Source organism: Molossus molossus, unplaced genomic scaffold, assembly GCF_014108415.1.
Source record: "Molossus molossus isolate mMolMol1 unplaced genomic scaffold, mMolMol1.p scaffold_m16_p_12, whole genome shotgun sequence".
NCBI classification, from domain to species: Eukaryota; Metazoa; Chordata; class Mammalia; order Chiroptera; family Molossidae; genus Molossus; species Molossus molossus.
The window spans coordinates 65,130,390-65,154,456 of NW_023425347.1; the positions used below are offsets into that span (position 1 = coordinate 65,130,390).

General features: G+C 41.0%; 1 protein-coding gene across 1 annotated transcript in view; it reads right to left on the reverse strand.

The window, feature by feature from the left end:
* Positions 1-12,688, reverse strand: part of ZYG11A (zyg-11 family member A, cell cycle regulator) — a 55,317-nt gene extending 42,629 nt beyond the window's left edge. Inside the window, exons 1-2 of the mRNA XM_036257262.1 lie at positions 12,595-12,688; positions 7,879-8,044 (exon numbers count right to left, since the gene is read on the reverse strand). Of these exons, the coding sequence (XP_036113155.1) occupies positions 7,879-8,044; positions 12,595-12,684 (256 nt within the window). The 5' untranslated portion in view covers positions 12,685-12,688. The remainder of the gene's footprint in view (positions 1-7,878; positions 8,045-12,594) is intronic.
* Between the last annotated feature and the right edge of the window lie 11,379 nt (positions 12,689-24,067).

The following is a 24,067-nucleotide window of genomic DNA, read 5'->3' on the forward strand; positions in this document are numbered from 1 at the left end:
CGTGAATTTGAATGATGGGTATATATCATTATAATTTTGTTCAAACACAAAGAATACACAACACCAAGTATGAGCCCTAAAGTAAATTATGGACTTTGGGTGATTATGATGTGCCAATATAATGTCATTCTTGGTAAAAAAAAAAAAAAGTACCATTCCGATAAGTGATGTTGATACTGGGGGTGACTATGATGTGTGGAGGTAGGATTAATGAGACATCTCTGTACCTCACTCTCAATTTTGTTGTAAACCTAAAACTGCTCTAAAAAACCACCACAAAAAAAGCTTTGAAACACACACATACACACAGATACAGGTACACAAACATTATACACACACACACACACGCACATCAAAATAATACAAGAAATAGCAAAATAATACAAGAAATAGAAGGAAAGCCTATAGATTAAAAGAGGCTTAAAAACCGATCAACCAATCACACACAATACATGGTTAAAGGTTTTTTTTAATGTATCAAGAGTTGATGTTTTTATTATATATTGAGTACACAGGGAAATGTTGAATCCTAGTACTGAACTACTGACCAGTGGTTATATCTAAAGAGTGGGATTACAGAACATTTAACTTTCTAAGTATAACTTTCTGTGATCTTGTAAACAAAAAATATTACATAGTAAAAATATCAATACATATTGAAGCTGCCAAAGCAAAATGCCATAGACAGGGTGTCTTGTCAACAACAAAAATTTATTCCTCACAGTTCTGAAAAATCCAAGATCAAGGTGCTGATAGATTTAGTGTCCAGTAAGGCCCTGCTTCCTAACTCATAGATGGCTGTGTCCTTACATGATGGAAGGGCCAAAGGTTAAAAGTTGTAAGATAATCAGCCCTGGCCGGTTTGGCTCAGCGGTTAGAGTGTCGGCCTGCAGTCCAGAGAGACCCGGGTTCGGTTCCCGCTAAGGGCACGTACCTCGGTTGCAGTTTGTCCCCGGCCCTGGTTGGTCGTGCGGGTGGCAGCCACTCGATGTGTCCCTTCACGTCGATGTTTCTCTCTCTCTCTCTTCCTCTCTCTCCCTCCCACTCTACCTGAACAAAAAATGGAAAAATGTCCTCGGGTGAGGATAAAAAAAAAGTTGTAAGATAATCAATCAAAATAAATACTGGCTGGAAAATGGGGTGGGAGGTGGGGGAGAGTGGAGAGGAGAGTCAATGGGGGTAAAAAAAAGAAGGGACATCTGTAATACTTTCAAAAATAAAGAAAAAATTTTTAAAAACTGGATATTTGATAAATACAGGGGTGAACAAAAGGTTTACAGTTCTGAGTACACAAAACAGCTTATTCTTGTATTATTATTTTATTTGTATTACAACTGTAAACCTACTTTTGCCAACTCCTATATTAAGAAATTAATATTAAAAATTAAATGCAGCCCGGCTGCTGTGGCTCAGTGGTTGAGAATCGACCCATGAACCAAGAGGTCGCCAGTTCAATTCCCAGTCAGGGCACATACCCAGGTTGTGGGCCTGATCCCCAGTGGGAGGCATGACGGAAGCGGCTCATCAATGTTCTCTCTCATCAATGTTTCTACCCTCTCTCCCTCTCCCTTCCTCTCTCTCTAGAATCAATAGAAGAAAAAAAAATTAAATGTAAAATAAAATACTTCTGATATATATATATATATATATCTCCCCACTTTGGGTGGGTAGAGGTATGTAAGGATGATGTAAGATTGGTCATGAGTTGATAATTGTTGAAGCTGAATATATTGAATCTATTTAGTTTCTCTGGTTTTATATATTTAAAATATTTGCAATAATAGAGCATTTCTTTAAAATCAGATCTACAGAGAGAGACGGTGTAAGAAATTTATCTTCCTCTTTCCCTAAACTCCATGCTTTCACTCTGAATAATACTTGGCACTCCAATGGTAAAAGTCACAGTACGGTATGTATCTTTTTTTTATTAAAATAAATTGACTGATTCATTGGTTGACTGATTTGAGAGAGAGAGAAATCGACTTCTTGTTCCATTTATTTATGCATTCATTGGTTGCTTTTTTTTTTTGTCCTCACCTGAGGACATTTTTCCATTTTTTGTTCAGATAGAGTGGGAGGGAAAGAGAGGAAGAGAGAGAAACATCGACGTGAAAGGACACATCGAGTGGCTGCCACCCACACAACCAACCAGGGCTGGGGACAAACTGCAACCAAGGTACGCACCCTTAGCGGGAACCGAACCCAGGTCTCTCTGGACCGCAGGCCGACGCTCTAACCACTGAGCAAAACTGGCCAGGGCTTTTTTTTTACATTGGTTGCTTCTTGTATGTGCCCTAATTGGGGACTGAACCTTGGTGTAGTAGGACGACACTGTAACCAACTGAGCTACCCAACCTGGGCAGACTGCATTTTCTTTTATTTTTCATTCTGAAAATTCATTTAACTGGTTATACATAATATCTTTATATTAAAACTAAATATAAAACCTGGGTGGGGGAGAACAGAACATAAAGTAGCACTCTCAGTGTCTCCTTGAGAGCTGCAGAGCTCACAATTTATTTTCATAGCTTTAGCTCCTAGCAGTGCCTGCTGAATGTAGAGACTTAAATAAGAAATAAAAACAGCTATAAACATAATTATTTGTAAGAAATTTGCCACAAATCAAATGAAAAAGTAATCAAATAGTCACCTAGTTAAAATTCTGGCCAAATAATTGAGCACATTAACTGAACATATTAAGGCATGCATAGCATGGCTAAAAAATACACAATTTCTGTAGTCAGAGTGCCTGGGTTCAAATCTTGACTGCTACTTCTAAGCTCTATGACCTTAAACAAAAAGTTAACTCAGCCCTAGCCGGTTTGGCTCAGTGGTTAGAGCGTCGGCCTGCGGTCCGGAGAGACCCGGGTTCGGTTCCCGCTAGGGGCACGTACCTCGGTTGCAGTGTGTCTCCGGCCCTGGTTGGGTCGTGTGGGTGGCAGCCACTCAATGTGTCCCTTTCACATTGATGTTTCTCTCTCTCTCTGTCTCTCTCTCCCTCCCTCCCTCCCACTCTATCTGAACAAAATATCAAAAAAATGTCCTCGAGTGAGGATAAAAAAATAAAAAATAAAAAAAAAGTTAACTCATCATCTCTCTGATCCTCATTTTCTTCATCTGTAAAAAGGGGTGAGTATGCACATGAAGTTCTTAGTAGTGTCTCCTGAAGTATTAGTCATAGTAACTTTTTTTTTTTAATCCTCACCCAAGGACATTTTTCCATTCTTTGTTCAGATAGAGAGGGAGGGAGAAAGAGGAAGAGAGAGAGAGAAACATCGATGTGAAAGGGACACATCGAGTGGTCGCCAACCGCACGACCCAACCAGGGCTGGGGACAAACTGCAACAGAGGTACATGCCCTTAGTGGAAACTGAACCCGAGTCTCTCCAGACCACAGGCTGATGCTCTAACTGCTGAGCCAAACCGGCTAGGGCAGTCATTATAACTTTAATGGCTATATTATTAAACTTAAATAACATGATTTATCTCCTCAACTGGGAAATACTGTTTTCTTGAAGTTTTTGTCCTTAATTAACTCTCATTTAAACCATAGCAATAGGCCCAGCCAGTGTGGCTCAGTGGTTGAGCCTGATCCATGCGCCAGGAGGTCACCAGTTTGATTCCCAGTCAGGGCACATGCCCAGGTTGTGGGCCTGATCCCCAGTGGGGGGCATGCAGGAGGTGGCCACTGACTGTTCTCTCTCATCAATGTTTCTATCTCTCTCTCCCTCTCCCTTCCTCTCTCTAAAAAATAAAATAAACCACGCAATAGTTCCCAACCTTCAGCCTTAGTCACCAAATTTCTAGGATTTTCACCCTTGTAAGGTTATCTTATAAATTCTTTTTTTTTAATGAAATTATTAAAATCCTCACCCAAGGATATGTTTATTGATTTTAGAAAGAGATGAAAGGATGAGAGAGAAAAACAATGATGTGAGGAATATCGATTTGTTGCCTCCCATACACGCCCTGACTGGGGATCACACCCACAACCTAGGTATGTGCCCTGACCAGAAATCAAACCTGCAACCTTTTTGGTGTATGGGATGACTCTCCAACCAACTGGAGAGGGGAAAGTCACCTGGCTGGGGAAAGTCAATAAACACTATTATTAAAAATTGGTTATTCCTAACCTCAAATAAAAAAAATAAATCCTTATTTCATCACCACTCTTCAGCCAGCAAATAACCAAGAATCCTTCAAAATGATTTTCCTCACCACCAACACCAAACACAGCTCTTGAATCACCATCTCTACTTTCTTTCTTAGTTATCTGTCACTTCTTCCTTCTAACACAAACCCTATTCACCCAGGCTCATGATTCGAATACTCAGTCACCTTTAAGACCTTGCATCATCACTTTTCAGCTCATATTTTTAACATTCCCCTCTTCATTGGCTTTTTCCTTTCTGTATGTAACAGGTCCATGCTATCCCTACCCCCATCTGCACCTTCATAAGAAATTACCACACCCTTTCCCCCTCTTTCCTGTTAAACTTATTAGAACTACAGGTATATTTTATTTTAGCATAAATAACAAAAAAAAAATAATTGAAGACTTTCTCAATATAGAATAACTAGGTAGAATACCAACAAGGAAACAGAAGATTAGAAGATAAACCAACTAGAGCTAATAGAACTCAATAATAGCAGAATACACTTTTTTTTTTCAATTACCTCACGGCATATGGAACATTCTCCAGAACAGGTCTTGTATCAGGCCACAAAACAATAAGTTCATACGGAGTTTAAATAACACAAAGTATGTTCTCCAACTACAATAAAATGAAATTAAAAAGCATAACAAAGAAATCTGGGAAAATCGCAAGTATGTGGAAATGACACAATACATTAAAAAAAGGGGGTGGCTCAAAGAAGAAATGGAAAGAAAATTAGAAACTAATTTGAGATAGATAAATGAAAAATGAAGACAACTTACAAAAAACTAATGGAATGTGGTTAAAGTAATGCTTGAAGGAAATTTGTAGCTCTAATTGTGTCGATTAAAAAAAGAAAATTTGGACCATTGCTGGAGCCGCACAGAGTTGCTGGGCAAGGCTCACTGTTTCCACCTCCTCGTGTCCATAAGCAGTGAGGACGCCCTGAAGAGAGATGCTAAGTAAATCCTTTCATGGCAGGACAAAGAAAACAAGGAAGAAGCAAAGATTAAATATAAGCAAAGATTAAATATAAATGTCTTAATAATGAGCAAATGTGGCACAAAAAAATTAAGACAAATCTAAGGTTTCTATAGCTGGATCACACACCGGAAGAGGACCCCCCCCCCGCTATAATTCTAGTACAGTTATCTTGGGCCAAACTGTACATGCCCAGGGAGTAATTCAGAGTCCACAGCTATCCATTATTCAGTCACCACAAATAAAACCTGTTCAGGTAGTAACAACTACACAGACAGATGAGTCTGCAGAAACAGAAGATGTAACTGATTCTTATACACGTAGATATCCTTTCAAGGAGACCCTCTTAATGAAAAAAATACTGAATGAACTTTCCTCTGATGTGCCTGGTGTTCCAAAGATTGAAGAACAATCAGAGGAAGAAGGAACCCCACCTAGCATCGCTACCATGGCAGTATATACCAAACTAGCACAAGACAATAAATTATAAGCTGAAATTCAATATGATGAAGTACCAGCTTTACATCTTCTCGTCACGTTGAAGCAACTCAGGTTTTGGCATTAAATTGTTCCATTTTAAAATGCATCATAATACTAAACTATGTATCATAGGATGAAAAGTACATGTTAAAGAAGTGAGAGATTTGTACTAACAGCTGTCATACTTTTAAAACTAAAAAATTTTGTCCTGGGCCTTGGCCGGTTTGGCTCAGCAATTAAAGTGTGTCGGCCCATGGACCAAAGAGTCATGGGTTCAATTCCAGTCAAGGCAATATACCTTGATTGCGGTTTGGCCCTGGCCCTGGTTGGAATCGTGCGGGAGGCAACCAATTGAAGTGCCTTTCTCACATCGATGTCTCTCTCTTCCCGGCCCCACAACTCTGTCTGAAGATAATGGAAAAATGTCCTCAGGTGAGGATTTAAAACAAAAAAAATGTTGTCCTAGCCGGTGTTTCTCAGTGGTTAGAGCATCGGCTGTGCACCAAAGGATCATGGGTTCGATTTCCAGTCAGGGCACACACCTAGGTTGCAGGTTCAATCTCCAGTCAAGATGCATGCAAAAAACAGCCAATCAATGTTTCTCTCACATGCATGTTTCTCTTTCTCAAATCAGTAAAATCATATCCCTTGGGAGAAAAAGGAGAAATATCTGTAGCAAAAATAAATTAATAAAAATAATTTTAAAATATCATAATAAAAAATAAATAAATAAAATAAAGAGGTTTAGGTCATCAAGAAAAAACTAAATAAATAAACAAAAATAGCCCTGGCCAGTTTGGCTCAGCGGTTAGAGCATCGGCCTGCGGTCCGGAGAGACCCGGGTTCGGTTCCCGCTAAAGGCACGTACTTCAGATGCAGTTTGTCCCCGGCCCTGGTTGGTCGTGCGGGTGGCAGCCACTCAATGTGTCCCTTCACGTCGATGTTTCTCTCTCTCTCTCCCTTCCTCTCTCTCCCTCCTACTCTATCTGTACAAAAAATGGAAAAATATCCTCGGGTGAGGATAAAAAATAAATAAATAAATAAATAAATAAAAATAAATAAAATCATATCCCCGGATATGACAATTAAAACAAAAAACAAAAAAAAGAATTACACACTATAACCAAGGTTAAATCAACATCCAAAGAGCAATTAATGTAGTACACCATATAAACAGAAATGAAGGATAAACTAACTGAAATGAAAAAAAAGGGAATTAACATTAGAGCAAATGAGGTAGAGAATCAAATCAGCGATTTGGAATACAAAGAAGCAAAAAACAGCATCAGAACAGCAAAAAGAAAAAAAAATGAAGTAATGGTTGATGCTACAACATAGATGAACCTTGATAACATTATGCTGAGTGAAAGAAGCCAGACACAAAAAGCCACATATTGCATGATTCCATTTATATTAAATGTTCAGAATAGGCAAATCCATGGAGGTAGAAAATAAAATTAGAGGTTATTTAGGTTACGGGGGGATGAATAAGAAGCTTCTTTTTGAAGTGAAGAAAATGTTCTAAAATTGTGATGATGGCTTCATAAATCCATCTAAATGCACTAAAAATAACCACTGATTTATAAACTTTAAGTGGGTGAATTACATGGTATATAAATTACATCTCAATGTTACTAAAAAATTTTTTTTCATTAAGGAAAAACTGTAACATGGCAAATTAGACCTAGCCCTTTGAACACCCCACTATAATGGGACATAAAAGAAAATTATTTAAAGGCCCATGTTCACAATTAAAAGAATGGGAGACAAGACTACAGCAACTGCATTTCAGCATATCTACAGAGCAGACAGCTGAGTGATAACCTGACTTAATTATCCTTTGCCTTCACTTAACTAAGACAATAGCAGGGCAAGCCTGAATGCAAGACATTTTCCACCAAGGGATGCCAGAGAAACTCAGACTCAACCTCCACACAAATAAAATAGAAATAATTTCTCTATTTCCCACCATACTGTGTGAGAAACAAAATAGGAGTTGGGTCCTGGCTGGTGTTGTTCAGTTGGTTGAGTGTCGTTCTGTGCACCAAATAAATGGTCACTAGTTCAATTCCCTGGTCAGGGTAAGTGCCCAGGTTGCAGGTTCAATCCTTAGTCAGGTTATGTGTGGGAGGCAACCAATCGATGTTTTTCTCTCTCCGTCTCCCTCTCTTCCTCTCTCTCTAAAATCACTGCAGTGAAAGTGCTTTTAAAATTGTAAAGAGTGCTGTAAGAGTACATGATAAAGGAGCCTTATCATTACCTTGCCAAGTCATCATCCCAAGGAACTGATCAGCTAATTCCTGAGGGAAACTCCAATACTTTGGAAAGCATAGTGTTCCATCAGATCTTTCAGAACACAATTTCTCCAGGTTAGTAATCAGGACATTCAGGCAGATGTTGACCAAAGAGTAGGGAGATGCCTCCTCCTAGCAAAAAAACACCCAAACAAAGTGCAAAAATTCAACATAAAAGTGGTTATGCTATACATCAAACTACTTGATGAGTACATCTAAAAATATACTCTTCTTACTCTAATAATGATCTATATTTAATGAAACCACCTTATTCCAACTATTAACTGAATAGAAGATTTCATTTGTTGTAATTTCTGTTATATCTTGAAAACTAAGGTCTCTCTTGCCCAGCCGATGTGGCTAGTGGTTGAGCACTGAACCATCAAGTGGTCGCCAGTTCAATTCCTAATCAGGGTATATGCCTGAGCTGTGGGCTTGATACCCAGTAGGGGGCATACAGGAGGCAGGTGATGGATGTTTCTTTCTCCCTCTGAAAATCAATAAAAACCTATTTTTAAAAAAAGAAAAGTAAGTTCTCTCACCCTGGCCAGGTAGCTCAGTTGGTTAGACTAGTGTCCCAATATGCCACGGTTGCGGGTTCCATCCCCAGCAAGGATACATACAAGAATCAATCAATCAATGAATAAATAACTGTGGATGTTTCTCTCTTTCTCTCCCCCCTCCTTCCCTCTCTCTAAAAACCAATTTATAAAAAACTCACAGCAAACTAGGATTGAAAGAAAACTTCTTTACCTTGATAAACAGCATCTATGGAAAACCTACAGCAAGTATCATGCTTAAAGGTCCAAGATCTAGAACAATGCAGCCCGGCCAGTGTGGCTCAGTGGTTGAACATCGACCCATGCACTAAGGAGGTCAGAACACATGTCCAGGTTGTGAGCCAAATCCCCAGAGAGGGGCATGCAGGAGGCAGCCAATCAATGTTCTCTTTCATCAATGTTTCTCTCTCTCTCTCTCCCTCTCTCCCTTTCTCTCTCTCTCTAAAAAAAAAAAAATCAATAAAGAAAACTTCTTAAAAAAATGTCTACCCTCACCACTTCTCTAACATTCTATAAGAGGATCTAGATAATGCAGTTTTGAAAAAGGATATAAAAAGCATTGACTGAAAAGGAATAAGTAAAGCTGTCTTTATTCGCAGATGACACAATTGCAAGAAAATCTTAAGAAAGTTTGACAAAACACAACTAGAAAAAGTAAGTGATTTTAGCAAAGTTGTAGGATATAGGATCAATATATCAAAAAAGTTTCACAGCCCTGGCCAGTATGGCTCGATTGGTTGAGCAGCATCCTGTGCACCAAAAAGTCGAGGGTTCAATTCCTAGTCAGGGCACATGACCAGGTTGTGGATTTCAGAAGGCAACCGATCAATGTTCTCTCTCACATCGATGTTTCTTTCTCTCATGCTCTCTCTCTCTCTCTCTCTCTCTCTCCGTTTCCCTTCCTCTTTCTCTCTCTCTAAAAAAAAAAATAATAATAATAATAAAAACATTTAAAAAAAAGTTCCATAAATTTTTTAAAAAATATTTACAGTAGTATCAAAAAAGCAGGGCCCTGGCCAGTTTTACTCAACGGTTAGAGTGCTGGCCTGCAGTCCAGAGAGACCCAGATTTGGTTCCCACTAAGGGACCCACAACGTACCTCGGTTGCAGTTTGTCCCCGGCCCTGGTTGGGTCGTGTGGGAGGCAGCCACTCAATGTGTCCTTTTCATGTCAATGTTTCTCTCTCTCTCTTCCTCTCCCTCTCCTTCCCACTCTATCTGAAGATAAATGCAAAAATGTCCTCAGGTGAGGATAAAAAAAAAAGCAGGGATAGAGTTAGCAAAATATGTAATGAAAGACCTTAACACCAAAAACTGCAAAACACTGCTATAAAATTAAAGACAACATAAATAAATGGAGAAATATATATCATAGGGGAAAATGTATTCATGCATTATGTAATTTTAAAAATTAATTAAATAGCCCGGCCGGTGTGGCTCAGTGGTTGAGCATCAACTTATGCACCAAGAGGGAGCCAGTTTGATTCCCAGTCAGGGCACATGCCCAGGTTATGGGCCAAATCCCCAGTGAGGGGCATGCAGGAGGCAGCCAATCGATGTTCTCTCTCATCGATGTTTCTATCTCTCCCTCCCTCTACCTTCCTCTCTCTCTAAAATCAATAAACAAAAAAATTCTTAAATATATAAAAATTAATACATAAAATCATATGCCCTGGTCCTTGTAGCTCAGTTGGTTGGGCATCCTTCCATGTACATAAAGGTTGCTGGTTCTATTCTGGGTTGGGGCACATGCAGGAGGCAACTGATTGATGTTTCTCTCTCACTCTCCCTTCCTCTCTCTCTAAAACTAGATAAAATATACATATGAAATTTTAGAAAGGAAATGAGTGTACAAAGACCCGAACAAGGAAAAAAAATGGATTGGTCTGATGTTTTCTAAAGAAAATCTTGCATTTCAAGACCAACTGGCTGCAACAACAAAAAAAAATGTGCTTGAGACCCTGTGCAGTACATACTTTAAAACTCAGTTTCTCAATTAGCTACAAATTACAAATTATGTAGCAGCTTTTAAAAGTAAGTCCAGTCCAGCCCTGGCTGGTTTGGCTCAGCGGTTGGTCCAGAGAGACCCGGATTTGGTTCCCACTAAGGGCACCTTGGTACCTCGGTTGCAGTTTGTCCCTGGCCCTGGTCCGGTTGTGTGGGTGGCAGCCACTTGATGTGTCCCTTTCACGTCGATGTTTCTCACTCTCTCTCTCTCTCCCCCACACTATCTGAACAAGAAATGGAAAAATGTCCTCGGGTGAGGATAAAAAAATAAATAAAAAGAAAAATAAAAGTAAGTCCAGTCCAACTGGTGTGGCTCAGTGGTTGAGCATAGACCCATGCACCAAGAGGTCACTGGTTCGATTCCCAGTCAGGACACATGCCCAGGTTTTAGGCCGGGTCCCCAGAGGGAGGCAGGTAGGTGGCGGCCACTCGATGTTCTCTCTTATAGATGTTTCTCTCTCTCCATCTCCCTTCCTCTCTCTCTAAAATCAATAAAGGAAAAACAAATTGAAAAAAAAAAAAGTTAAGTCCAAAAGAGTACTACAGGAGTACCGGGTAGATCTTTGCAGGGCACAAAAACCCTCCAACAAGGCGCTAGTAGGTAAAGCACTAGGTAAAGCTGGTAGGTCAATCAAAATATTCCCTTCCCTCTGTACTAACTTTGGGTTGAGCCTTGACTAGATTTTGAGTTCTCAAAGGGTTTTTGTTGTGGAATGTGGAGTCTAATATTGTTAACATCTGATGTCAAGTTCAAGGTCTTAAGCAAACCCATTTTCAGAGTTCTCAACTGCTCTACACACCAGTAAAAATGGAGCCTATATGTCCAGCCAGTGTGGCTCAGTGCTTGAGCATGGACCCCCATGCACACCTAGAGGCCGCAGGTTCGATTCCGGTCAGGACACATGCCCCCAGGTTGTGGGCTGGATCCCCAGTGGGGGGCATGCAGGAGGTGGCCAATGGATGTTCTCGGTCATAATGTTTCTCTCTCTCCCTCTCACTTCCTCTCTCTCTCTCAAATCAATTTTTTAATCCTCACCGGAGGGCATTTTTCCTTTTTGTTCAGATAGAGTGGGAGGGGAGGGGAGGGAAGGGGGGAGGGAAACATCGACGTGAAAGGGACACATCGAGTGACTGCCTCCCTCACAACCCCAACCGGAGCCGGGGACAAACTGCAACCGAGGAACCGAACCCGGGTCTCTCTGGACCGCGGGCCGATGCTCTAACTGCTAAGCCAAACCGGCCAGGGCTCAAATCAATTAAAAAAAAAAAAAAAAAAAAAAATGGAGCCTATAGTGCCAACCCCTCCCCCACCCCGAAAAAAAAAAGATAATAGAATTTACTTTAGAAATGCGATTCTACTTAACACACCAGGAGGCACCAAATACGCGTTTGGTTTGCAGTTTGCTCAGAGTTTAGTTTAAACTCCAGGTTTAAAATACACATGAAATTGAAGGCATTTCAGCCTTTGGGGTTTCCAGTTCCCTGAGCCGAGCGCCGAAGGGTCTTCTGGTTCCGGTACCTGGAGCCAAGGACTCGGGCAGTAGGGGTCGAGGGGTCGCAGCCTCTGGGGAGTAACGCCGCCACAACGCACACGGGGAAACCGTCGAGGTTTAGGGCATTTGGGTTCATTACGACAATAAGCACCACCGTCTACAAGGGCCAGGCCTAGTGCTATGTCCAGCACTTAGTCTAATCTTACACAACCCGGTAAGACAGCGGCAACCGCACAGGTGAGAGTCGGAGACCCGAGGGGACGCCCAAGGTCACGGGGGCGGGGGGCTCGCTCTCGCGGCGCCTCCACTCAGCCGCGCCAGGTCGCCGCGTCCGACAGGGAGGCTTCGACGCCCTGGGCAGAAAACTCCCTTCAGCTTGCACTTCCCCGGCGACGACGAGTCTGGCAGCTCAGCCTCTTCAAACTTTACAGCCGTGCTGGCCAAAGTAACCAACGAGTGCCTCCGCACCGTCCCCGACGACGCGCCGCAGTCTCCCGGCACCCGGCGTCCCGCCGTCCCCGTCCCCGCCCCCACCCCCACCGCGGCCCCCACCCTGGCCCCCACCCTGGCCCCCACCCCGGCCCCCGCCCCAGCCCCCGCCCCAGCCCCTGCCCCACGCTCACCTGCACCACGCAGCACCCCAGGGCATCCTTCTGGGCGTCTGGAGGAACGATGGTCCGGGGCGAGACGTCCGGGTGTAAGAAGTGAACCATGGCAACCCCCGCCGGCGGGGCGTGAGGACAGAGCGGGCGTCGAGCTGGGGCCGGAATCCCGCAAGAGGTGGGGCCGACCCGCTCCCGGAGGCTTCTGAACAGCGTGGGTCACAGGGCTCGCGCCGTTCGGTCCCAGCAGCAAGTCTTTTGAAACGCCCCGCGTAGCGACGCGCACGCGCACGCGCCCGCAGCAGCCTCACCCGGCGCCTGCAGAGGCTGGCCTGCCGCTGGCCCGCCCCGGGAGGAGCCCTCCCCACCCTCTCCTACCCTCTCCCCACCCCCTCCCCGCCGACCACTACTCCGCCCAGTCAGAGGCCAACCGTCACCCTTCCGCCGCCCGCACCCCAGACACTTACCTTACGCCTGCCCCCAAACTCGCGCAACTCCTCCTCACCCCTGCGAGATCGACCTCCCTCCAACCCACCTCTCGGGGATGGAAACCACCTTGCTGTCTCCCCTCGGAGGCATGCGTGCCGCGGTCCAGCTTATAGAGTTGGGAAATAGAATCTGCATTTTTAATACTTGAAAATATATTTTTTAAAGACATTTCTCCTAAAAATCTGGCAACAGAACCTCTCTCATATCAGTCCTCACTGTTTCATCTCCTGACATTAGACTAATCAAAAGTCAAAACTACTTTTGACCTCATGAGTATACAAAATGAACTAACTACTGAGCTTTCTTCATCCTCAAGGAGTACCAAGAAGACCTTTATAAAAAGCAGTAAATTGCCAGACTTTAGCTAATCAAAAAGAAAATAATGTCTTGGAAGAGGATAGTTTAACTCCTTGGTTGGAATGCCGCTCCACCTTCTACAAACTTCTGAACCTTGGGCAAGATTCTTAATACCTCAGAAGCTCAAATTCCCAACAGTAAAGTAGGATGAGAATTCCTTACCTCAGGGGTCAGTGTAAGGATTAAATATGATAATGTTATGTAAAACACATGACAATGCTTACAAAAAAAGTTCTTGATTAGTGGATTCAAATGTTAAAATATTTTTCATGTACAAATAACTTTGGAAAATCCTTTTCTTTCACATTCTGTTATTTAATCCTCAAACAAAACAAAACAAAAAATTCTGGCTGTAGGTATCTCTATTTTATCCATAAAGAAACTGAATACCTGAGAGGATGAAGAGACAAATTAAAATTTTAAACATCTGATGAGTGGGAAATCCGGGAGTCAAAATCGAGTTTTCTAACTCCAAATCTAAATCAATCCAAATCAATATTTTTTTTAAGTGGACTATTTCATATCTTCTTTTCTGTCCTCAAACTTCCAGTGCCTCCTCTGCCCAACAAACTCTCAGCTTCCTCTTTCACTGAAAAAAAGAAAAGCAATTGTGCTTGCTTCGGCACCACATATACAAAAATTGGAAAATGACACGCAATTTTGTGAAACATTAAAAAAAGAAAGGAAGAGAAAAACAATTTAAAAAGGATGTTATGCATAACCAATGGACACAGACAGTGTGGTGAAGGGTGGGGAGTGGAAAGGAGGGTATCAGTTGTGGGGGGGCATCTGTAATAATTTCAACAATAAAGATAAATTTTTAAAAAAATTGTATCCCAAACTCCCACTATCACATCTACCCACCAGTATAGGCTCTTTGTCTTTGCATTCTCTCCTACTATGAAAAATGTATACTCCTTTCTAAGGCCAACCCCTGGACTTGTACACTATATGTCACCTCCTCCTGTATTCAAAGACATCATCAAGCAACATCCTTTTTTTCTCTTGCACTATCATCTTCCCCCCCTTTTTTGGTTTATTGCTACCAGCATATAAACAAGCTGATATTTTTTCCATACTTAAATAACAAAAGAATACTTCTTTTGATCTAATTTCTTTATTCAAGTATTGCCCCCACATTTCTTCTACCCTTTGCAGCAGAACTTCTCCAAAGTGTGGGCTCCACTTGCTGTCTCCAATTTTTCTCCTACCAATTACTTTTACCCCTGCCATTCCATGAACCATTCTTGTCAACAACTTCCAAGGTGCTAAATTCACTGGTCAGTTCTCATTCCTCATCTTATTTGACTGTTCAGCAGTATTTAACCCAAATGACAACTTACTTCTTCCCTAAAATGCTTTCTTCATTTAGCATCCAGGACACATCTTCACCTTCTATTCACCCTGTCCCCTCCTCTTCCTTCTTTCTTTCTCTTCTCCTCCTGCCTCATTGGCTGCTCCTTCTCATGCCTCATAACCCAGACTTCTAAATCTTTGAGTAATCAGGACTCAGTACTTGTATACCTCTTCTCTATCCATTCTGTTTTACTTGTGGTAATTGTATCTAGTTTCATAATTTAATCTTTCCATTATTTTTTTTTTATCCTCACCCGAGGACATTTTCCCATTTTTTGTTCAGATAAAGTGGGAGGGAGGGAGAGAGAGAGAGAGAAATGTCGATGTGAAAGGGACACATCAGTGGCTGCCTCCTGTAGGACCCAACAAGGGCCGGGGACAAACTGTAACCGAGGTACATGCCCTTAGCAGGAACCAAACCCAGGTCTCTCTGGACCTCAGGCCAGTGCTCTAACCGCTGAGCCAAACCGGCCAGGGCTAGTTTCATAACTTTAAAAGCAATCTATGTGCTCATGTGTCCCTATTTTATATATGTAGCCTATACATCACTTTTAAACTTCAGACTCATGTATCCAGCTGTCTATTCAACATGTCCACCTGATTATCTAAATGGCCTTAATGTATCCAAAAGTAAACTCTTGATAGTCTCCTTTCAACCTGCTTTTCCTACCAGTCTTTCCCAATTCAGTATATGGCAACTCCTTCCTTTCAGATGCTTATGACAAAAACCTTGGAAATCATTTTTAACTCCTATAATATTCTTATATCCCATATCCTATCTTTTAGGAAATCTTGTTGGCTCTATCTTCATTTTCTCTTTTCATTTATTGATTTGTTTTAGAGATAGATAAGAAGGGAGAGAGAGAAAAAAACACATCATTTTGTTGTTCCACTTATTTATGTATTCATTGGTTGCTTTTGTATGTGCCCTGACCAGGGATTGAACCTGCAACCTTGGCATGTAGGGATGACATTCTAGCCAACTGAGCTATCCAGACAGGGCTTATTGGCTCTATCTTAAAAATATATTCAGAGACTTTATATCTTACCCCCTCCACCATTGCTACCCTGGTGCAAGTACCTATTATTACCCACTTGGATTTTTACAGTATTCTCCTGTTTGGTTTCCCTGCTTTCACCCTTTCTCCATTAATATTTATTCTCAAACAGGGGCTACAGTGATCTTTTTTTTTTTTTTGTACAGATAGAGTGGGAGGGAGAGAGAGGAAGGGAGAGAGAGAGAGAAACATCGACGTGAAAGGGACACATCGAATGGCTGCCACCCGCACGACCAACCAGGGCCGGGGACAAACTGCAACCGAAGTACGTGCCCTTAGCGGAAACCGAACCCGGGTCTCTCCGGACCGCAGGCCGACGCTCTAACCGCTGAGCCAAACCGGCCAGGGCTGATCTTTTTTTTTATCCTCACCCGAGGACACATTTTGCATTTATCTTCAAATAGAGCGGGAGGGAGAGAAAGAGGAAAAGAGAGAGAGAAACATCGACATGAGAGAGACACATCGACTGGTTGTCACCCACATGGCCCCGGCTGGGACCGGGGACAAACTGCAACCGAGGTATGTGCCCTCAGTGGGAACCAAACCCGGGACTCTCTGCTCTACAGGCCAACACTCTAACTGCTGAGCCAAACCGGCCAGGGTTATAGTGATCATTTGAAATGATCATGTCACACTTCTGCCCAAAACCCTCTAATAGCTCCCCATCTCACACAGAATAAAACAAAACAAAACATATGTTTAAGGATAATGCTTTACAAGGTTCTACATAATGTTTTCTCCATGCCCTTCTTTCACCTCATCTTCTGTCACTCTGCCCTTTGTATTCCACTCCACCACTATTGGACTCCTTACTTTCCTCATGGATACCTCTTGATTCCTTCAAGTTTTTGTTCATATGTTGCCTAATCAATAAGGACTTCCTTCACTATGATACATTAAATGAAAATCCTCACCACCATCAGTACACTGCCCATACTTTTTGTCCCTTTTGTTCTACTTGCATTTCTGTTTATAGTCTGCCTCCTCCCACTAGGAAAAACCTGTAAACCACAAGAAGGCAGGGAATTTGTTCTGTGGTATCTCCAAGCCTAAAACATTGCCTAACTTATAGAAGGTGGTCAATAATATTAGTTGAAAAAAATGCATGAATAGTTGTCTGGAAAAAATGAATTGTAGCTGTAAAGGGATACTTCTCTCTGAAATCAGACAAGGTTGCATCTATTTAGAGAGCAGCAAGTTTTGGGATAACCTTTTCCTCTCCCTCTCCCACCCATAATCTCCTCAATATCTATCCCACACCTATTCTTCAGTTTTCCACTTCAATTTAACAAACCATTTCTGAGGATTTAGTTCATGTTCCTATTTAGCCTATTACCAGACTCATTTTTTCCAATCGTTTACCCATTTATAGAGAGTGCTCTACCTAAAACACAACTCTGATTCATTCTCCTTCTCCCCAGTTTAAAACACTTGCATGGCTCCCCATTGTCCTCAAAATAAAATATATATTTCTTAGGATGGGTCTTCATGATCTGACTCCTGGTTACCTCTCTAGTTTAAACCATCAATATTCTCATTATAATCTTTCTTTTAGCCATTATGTACTATTGTTTCAGTTCTAGAAATGTACTATTGCACATTCATTGTTGTCCAGTCTGCCTCCCCCTAATAAGTAATTCCTATTAATTCTTCAAATTTCACTTTGATGTCACTTTCTATAGAAAGCCTTCACATACATAACCCACCCTCTTCCCACCAACTCTAAAGAACAGGTAGGGTACATATAGTGCAAATACAGATAGTTTGGGAAGTTTAAAGAAATTAAAATTCTGAAATAAAATTAGAAAACAATAGTCAAGATCTTTTTAAATCATGGTTGCAGTTTTTTAAGAACTTCATAAAATTTTTAAAGCTTTGTTATCATGAAGTTTAAGAAGAAAGATCCTGAGCTTTGATGTCAAAAAACCTGAATTCAAATTTTATTTCCACCTCTCCTTTAGGTAGTTAACCTATGAGTGTCTGTTTCCTCTTCTGGAAAATGAGATAAATAATGTTAAACTTGCAGAATTAAAAAAACTAAGAGATTGTCTAACACCTGATATAATATTTTTGTCTTCTCAAATAGATAAGATGCTTTCTAAGGGAAAAGATCATGTCTTTGTCTCTTCCTGGGCATCAAAAACACAAACACTAGCTATTAAGATTTGTGATTTACCTATAGCTATGTCTGTTAGCTTTGGTTTATTTCTCCCATTGTAGGGATCATCAGTAAAGTCTTTATTGTAGAAAGAACCTGCCTAGCCCTGGTCAGTTTGGCTCAGCAGTTAGAGCATCAGCCTGCAGACCAGAGTCCCGCGTTCGATTACGGTCAAGGGCACATACCTCGGTTGCAGTTTGTTCCCATCCCCAGCTGGGGTCGTACAGGTGGCAAGCAATGGATGTGTCTCTCTCATAACAATGTTTCTCTCTCTCTCTCTCCATCCCACTCTGTTTAAAAATAAATGTGAAAATATCCTTGAGTGAGGATTTTTAAAAAAGGGCCTGCCTAGGAAATAAAGAAAGTAACTGTAAACTTAGAGGATTACCAAGTGTCAGCTATCCTAAATGGGAAAGGGTTAAGAGGTCTCCCTGGAAGATTATTAGCGAAGGTAATACACTGAAGTAGTGAACTTGAAGAAAGAAAAAGAGCTCCTGGGGAACCAAATTTAATAGGAAAAGGGTTCCCTAAGGTAGATCCGTAGATTATTACTATCCTTATTTAAGTTATTACAAGTAGGCAGAAATGAATGAAATAAGGAGAAGTGATACATATAAAACTAGAAGCATCTATTTAAAGGATTATCCTATATTCTGACATGATGTCCTCCTCTTTATTGGCAATAACAATTTTTTTACCCTCACCCCAGGACATTTTTGCACTTATCTTCAGATAGAGGGGGAGGGAGAGAAGTAGGATGAGAGTGAAGCATTGACATGAGAGAGACTCATCGACTGGCGACCACCCACACGACCCCCACCGGGGCTGGGGACAAACTGCAACTGAGGTACCTGGCCTTAGCAGGAACTGCACCCCAGACTCACCGGTTGGTGGTGCCGATGCTCTAACCGCTGAGCCAAACCGGCCAGGGCTTAATAATTTTTTTTAAACAAACTTACTGTGAGCCCTATTGGCAGGAAAAACTCCTGTACTAATTTAGGTCCAATTGATGGGGATTGAGGAGGACTTTTAATTAACGGACAATGGATAAGCAGCAGAAAAATTGATTTCTTGGAGTACCCTATAGAGAGTTGCTTCAGCTAAGGCTGAAGGATTATATGCTGGTTTAATAAGGCAAGAGAGTGGTTTGGAGCTTCAAAAAATTGAAGGTTTTTTTTTTTTATTTAATTTTTTTTTTTTTAATCCTCACCCCAGGACATTTTTCCATTTTTTGTACAGATAGAGTGGGAGGGAGAGAGAGGAAGAGAGAGAGAGAGAAACATCGATGTGAAAGGGGCACATCGAGTGGCTGCCACCCGCACGACCAACCAGGGCCGGGGACAAACTGCAACCGAAGTACGTGCCCTTAGCGGGAACCGAACCCGGGTCTCTCCAGACCGCAGGCCGACGCTCTAACCGCTGAGCCAAACCGGCCAGGGCAAAATTTGAAGGTTTTTTATTTTTGTTACAGATGTTTCCCCCCCCCCCCCCCACACACACACCCTCCTCCCTATCTTGCCCCTCCACTCAAGCATTGTTGTCTATGTCCATTGGTTATGCATACATGCATATAAACTCTTTGGTTTATCTCATTCTTCTCCCCTGCCCCCCACCTCTGAATTTTGTCAGTCTGAACCATACTCCTTTCTTTTTTAATGTGTGTTTTTTTATCCTCACCCAAGGACATTTTTCCATTTTTTGTTCAGATAGAGTGGGAGGGAAAGAGAGGAAGAGAGAGAGAGAGAGAGAGAGAAACATCGACGTGAAAGGGACACATCGAGTGGCTGCCTCCCGCACGACCCAACCAGGGCCAGGGACAAACTGCAACCAACGTGCGTGCCCTTAGCAGGAACTGAACCCGGGTCTCTCTGGACTGCAGGCCGATGCTCTAACCGCTGAGCCAAATCGGCCAGAGCTGAACTGTACTCCTTTCTATGACTCTGGGTCTATTTTGTTCATCAGCTTTTTTTGTTCATTATATTACACAAATAAATGAGATCGTGTGGTATTTGTCTTTCTCTGATTGGCTTATTTCGTTTAGCATAATACTCTCCAGGTCCTTTGATGTCTTCTCAAAGGATAAGAGATCTTTTTTTCTTATAGCTGCATAGTGTTCCATTGTGTATATGTACCACAGCTTTTTTATCCACTCATCTATTGTATACTCGGGCTGTTTCCAGATCTGAGCAATTGTAAATAGTGCTGTTGTGAACATGGGGGTGCATATATTCTTCCTGATTGTTGTTTCAGGCTTTATAGGATATATTTCTAGAAGTGGATCACTGGGTCAAATGGCAGCTCAATTTTTAATTTTTTGAGGTAACACCATAGTGTTTTCCATAGTGGCTGCACCAGTCTGCATTCCCACCAGCAGTGTACTAGAGTCCCCTTTTCTCCTCACCTTTGCCAACACTTGTTGTTTGATTTGTTGATGGCGGCCATTCTAACAGGTGTGAGGTGATACCTCATTGTTGTTTTAATTTGCGTCTCTCTGATGATTAGTGATGTTGAGCATTTCTTCATATGTCTCTTAGCCATTTGTATGTCCTGTTTGGAGAGGTGTCTATTCAGTTCCTCTGCCCATTTTTTAATTGGGTTCTTTGTCTTCTGTTTGTTGAGTTGTATGAGCACTCTATATATATTGGAAATTAACCCCTTATCTGATATATCATTGGCAATGATGTTCTCCCATACAGAGGGTTGCCTTTCCATTTTTTTTTAGAATTTCTTTATTTCTCTTTTTTTTTTTTTTTTATCCTCACTCGAGGACATTTTTCCATTTTTTGTTCAGGTAGAGTGGGAGGGAGAGAGAGGAACAGAGAGAGAGAGAGAAACATCGATGTGAAAGGAACACATCGAGTGGCTGCCACCCGCACAACCGACCAGGGCCGGGGACAAACTGCAACCGAGATACGCGCCCTTAGCGGGAACCGAACCCGGGTCTCTCAGGACCGCAGGCCGACGCTCTGACCGCTGAGCCAAACCGGCCAGGGCTGCCTTTCCATTTTGATGATTGTTTCTTTTGCTGTACAGAAGCTTTTTAGTTTGATGTAGTCCCATGTATTCATTTTCTCCTTTGTTTCTGTTGTCTTAGGTGATGTATCAGTGAAAATTCTGCTGTGTATGATGTTCAAAATTGGATGCCTACATTTTCTTCTAGAAATTTTATGGATTCACGGGTCTCATTTATGTCTTTTATCCATTTTGAATTTATTTTTGTGTATGGTGTAAGTTGATGGTCTAGTTTCATTTTTTTGCATGTAGCTGTCCAATTTTCCCAACACCATTTATTAAAGAGGCTGTCTTTACTCCACTGTATGCTCTTGCCACCTTTGTCAAATATTAATTGAGCATATTGCCTTGGGTCCATTTCTGGGTTCTCAATTCTGTTCCACTGGTCTATATGCCTGTTCTTGTGCCAGTACCAGGCTGTTTTGATTACAGTTGCTTTACAGTATAACCTGATACCTGGTATTGTGATCCCACCTACTTTGCCCTTCTTTTTCAAAATCGCTGTGGCTATTCGGGGACTTTTTTGGTTCCATATGAACTTTTGAAGTATTTGTTCTAGTTCTGTGAAATATTTCATTGGTATTTTGATGGGGATTGCATTGAATCTATAGATTGCTTTGGGTAGTATGGACATTTTAATGATGTTAATTCTTCCAATCCATGAACAAGGTATGTGCTTCCACTTTTTTATATCTTCCTTTATTTCTTTTTTCAATGTCCTGTAGTTTTCTGCAAATAGGTCCTTTATTTCTTTCGTTAAGTTTATTCCTATGTATCTTAATTTTTTTGCCGCGATGGTAAATGGGATTGTTTTTTCAGTTTCTCTTTCTGTGAGTTCATCATTGGTGTATATGAATGCTGTCGATTTCTCAATGTTAATTTTATATCCTGCTACTTTGCCAAATTCATTTGTTAAGTCTAGTAGATTTTTGATGGCGTCTTTAGGATTTTATATGTATAATATCATGTCATCTGCAAATAATAACAATTTCACTTCCTCCTTTCCAACTTGGATACCTTTTATTTTTTCCTCATGTTTGATTGCTGTGGCTAAAACTTACAGTACTATGTTAAATGAGAGTGGCGAAAGTGGACATCCCTGTCTTATTCCTGTTCTTAATGGAAATGTTTTTAGTTTCTGCCCATTGAGTATGATGTTCACTGTATGGCTTTCATATATGGCTTTTATTATGTAGAGATATGATCCCTCTATTACCACATTTTTGAGCATTTTTATCAGAAATGGATGCTGGATTTCGTGGAATGCTTTTTTTTTAGCATCTATTGATATGATCATGTGGTTTTTATTCTTCATTTTATTTATGTGGTGTATCACATTTATTGATTTGCGAATATTGTACCAGCCTTGCATCCCTGGGATGAATCCCACTTGGTCATGGTGGATAATTTTTTTGGTGTATTGCTGGATCTGATTTGCTAGTATTTTGTTTAGGATTTTGGCGTCTATGTTCATCAGGGATATTGGCCTGTAGTTTTCTTTCTTTGTAGTGTCTTTTTCTGGTTTTGGAATTCTGCTGGCCTCATAAAACGAGTTTAGAAGTCTTCCTTCTTGAATTTTTTGGAATAGTTTGAGGAGAATGGGTGTTAGTTCTTTTCTGAATGTTTGGTAAAACTCCCACCGTGAAGCCATCTGGGCCTGGGCTTTTGTTTGCTGGGAGAGTCTTGATTACCTCTTCAATTTTCTTAGTTGTTATTGGTCTGTTCAAGTTTTTTATCTCTTCCTGGTCCAGTTTTGGGAGACTGTGTGTTTCTAGAAATTTATCCATTTCGCCTAGATTGTCAAATTTGTTGCCATATATTTGTTCAGAGTAGCTGTTAACAATCTTTTGTATTTCTGTGGTGTCAGTTGTTACTTCTCCTCTTTCATTTCTGATTTTGTGTATTTGGGTTCTCTCTCTTTCTTGGTGAGTCTAGCTAAGGGTCCATCAATCTTGTTTATCATTTCCAAAAAGCAGCTCTTTTTTTTTCATTGATCCTTTGAATTGTTTTTTTTGGTCTATATGTCATTTATTTCTGCTCTGATCTTTACTATTTCCTTCCTTCTACTTGCTCTGGGGTTTTCTTTTTGTTTGCTTTCTAATTCTTTAAGTTGTGAGGTTAGACAGTCAATTAGACATTTTTCTTGTTTCTTGAGGTAGGCCTGTAGTGCTATGAACTTCCCTCTCAGAACTGCTTTTGCTGCATCTCATAGATTTTGTGTTGTGTGTCTTCATTTTCATTGGTTTCCAGAAAGGTTTTAATTTCTTCCTTGATTTCCTCGGTAACTAATTCATTGTTTAATAACATACTATTTAGCCTCCATGTGTTCAAATGTCTTTGCATGTTCTTGTTGCAATTGACTTCTAGTTTCATGCCTTTGTGATCTGAGAAGATGCTTGATATGATTTCAATCTTCTTGAACTTGTACAGATTTAGTTTGTGTCCTATCATGTGGTCTATCTTTGAGAATATCCCATGTGCACTTGAGAAGAATGTGAATTCTGTAGTTTGGGGGTGTGATTCTCTGTAGATATCTATTAAATCCATTTGGTCTAGTGCTTTATTTAGAGTCTCTGTTTCCTTGCTAATATTTTATCTAGAGGATCTATCCAGTGCTGTCAACAGGGTGTTGAAGTCCCCTGCTATGATTGTATTGCTGTTGATTTCTCCTTGGAAGTACTCCAGAAGATATTTTGGTGCTCCTATATTGGGTATATGTTTACCAAGGTTTTTTCTTCATGTTGGATAGATCCTTTCAATATTATGTAGTGGCCTTCTTTGTCTCTAGTGATGGTCTTCATTTTGAAATCTACTTTATCAGATATGAGTATTGCTACCCCAGCTTTTTTTTTTTTTGCTTTCCATTTGCTTGGAAGATTTTTTTCCATCCCTTCACTTTCAACCTATGTGAGTCCTTTGTTGTGAGATGGGTCTCTTGTAAACAACATATAGATGAGTCATGCTCTCTTATCCAATCAGCTACTCTGTGTCTTTTTATCGGAGCATTCAAACCATTTACATTTAAGGTGATTATTGATATGTACTTGTTTATTGCCATTTTTGT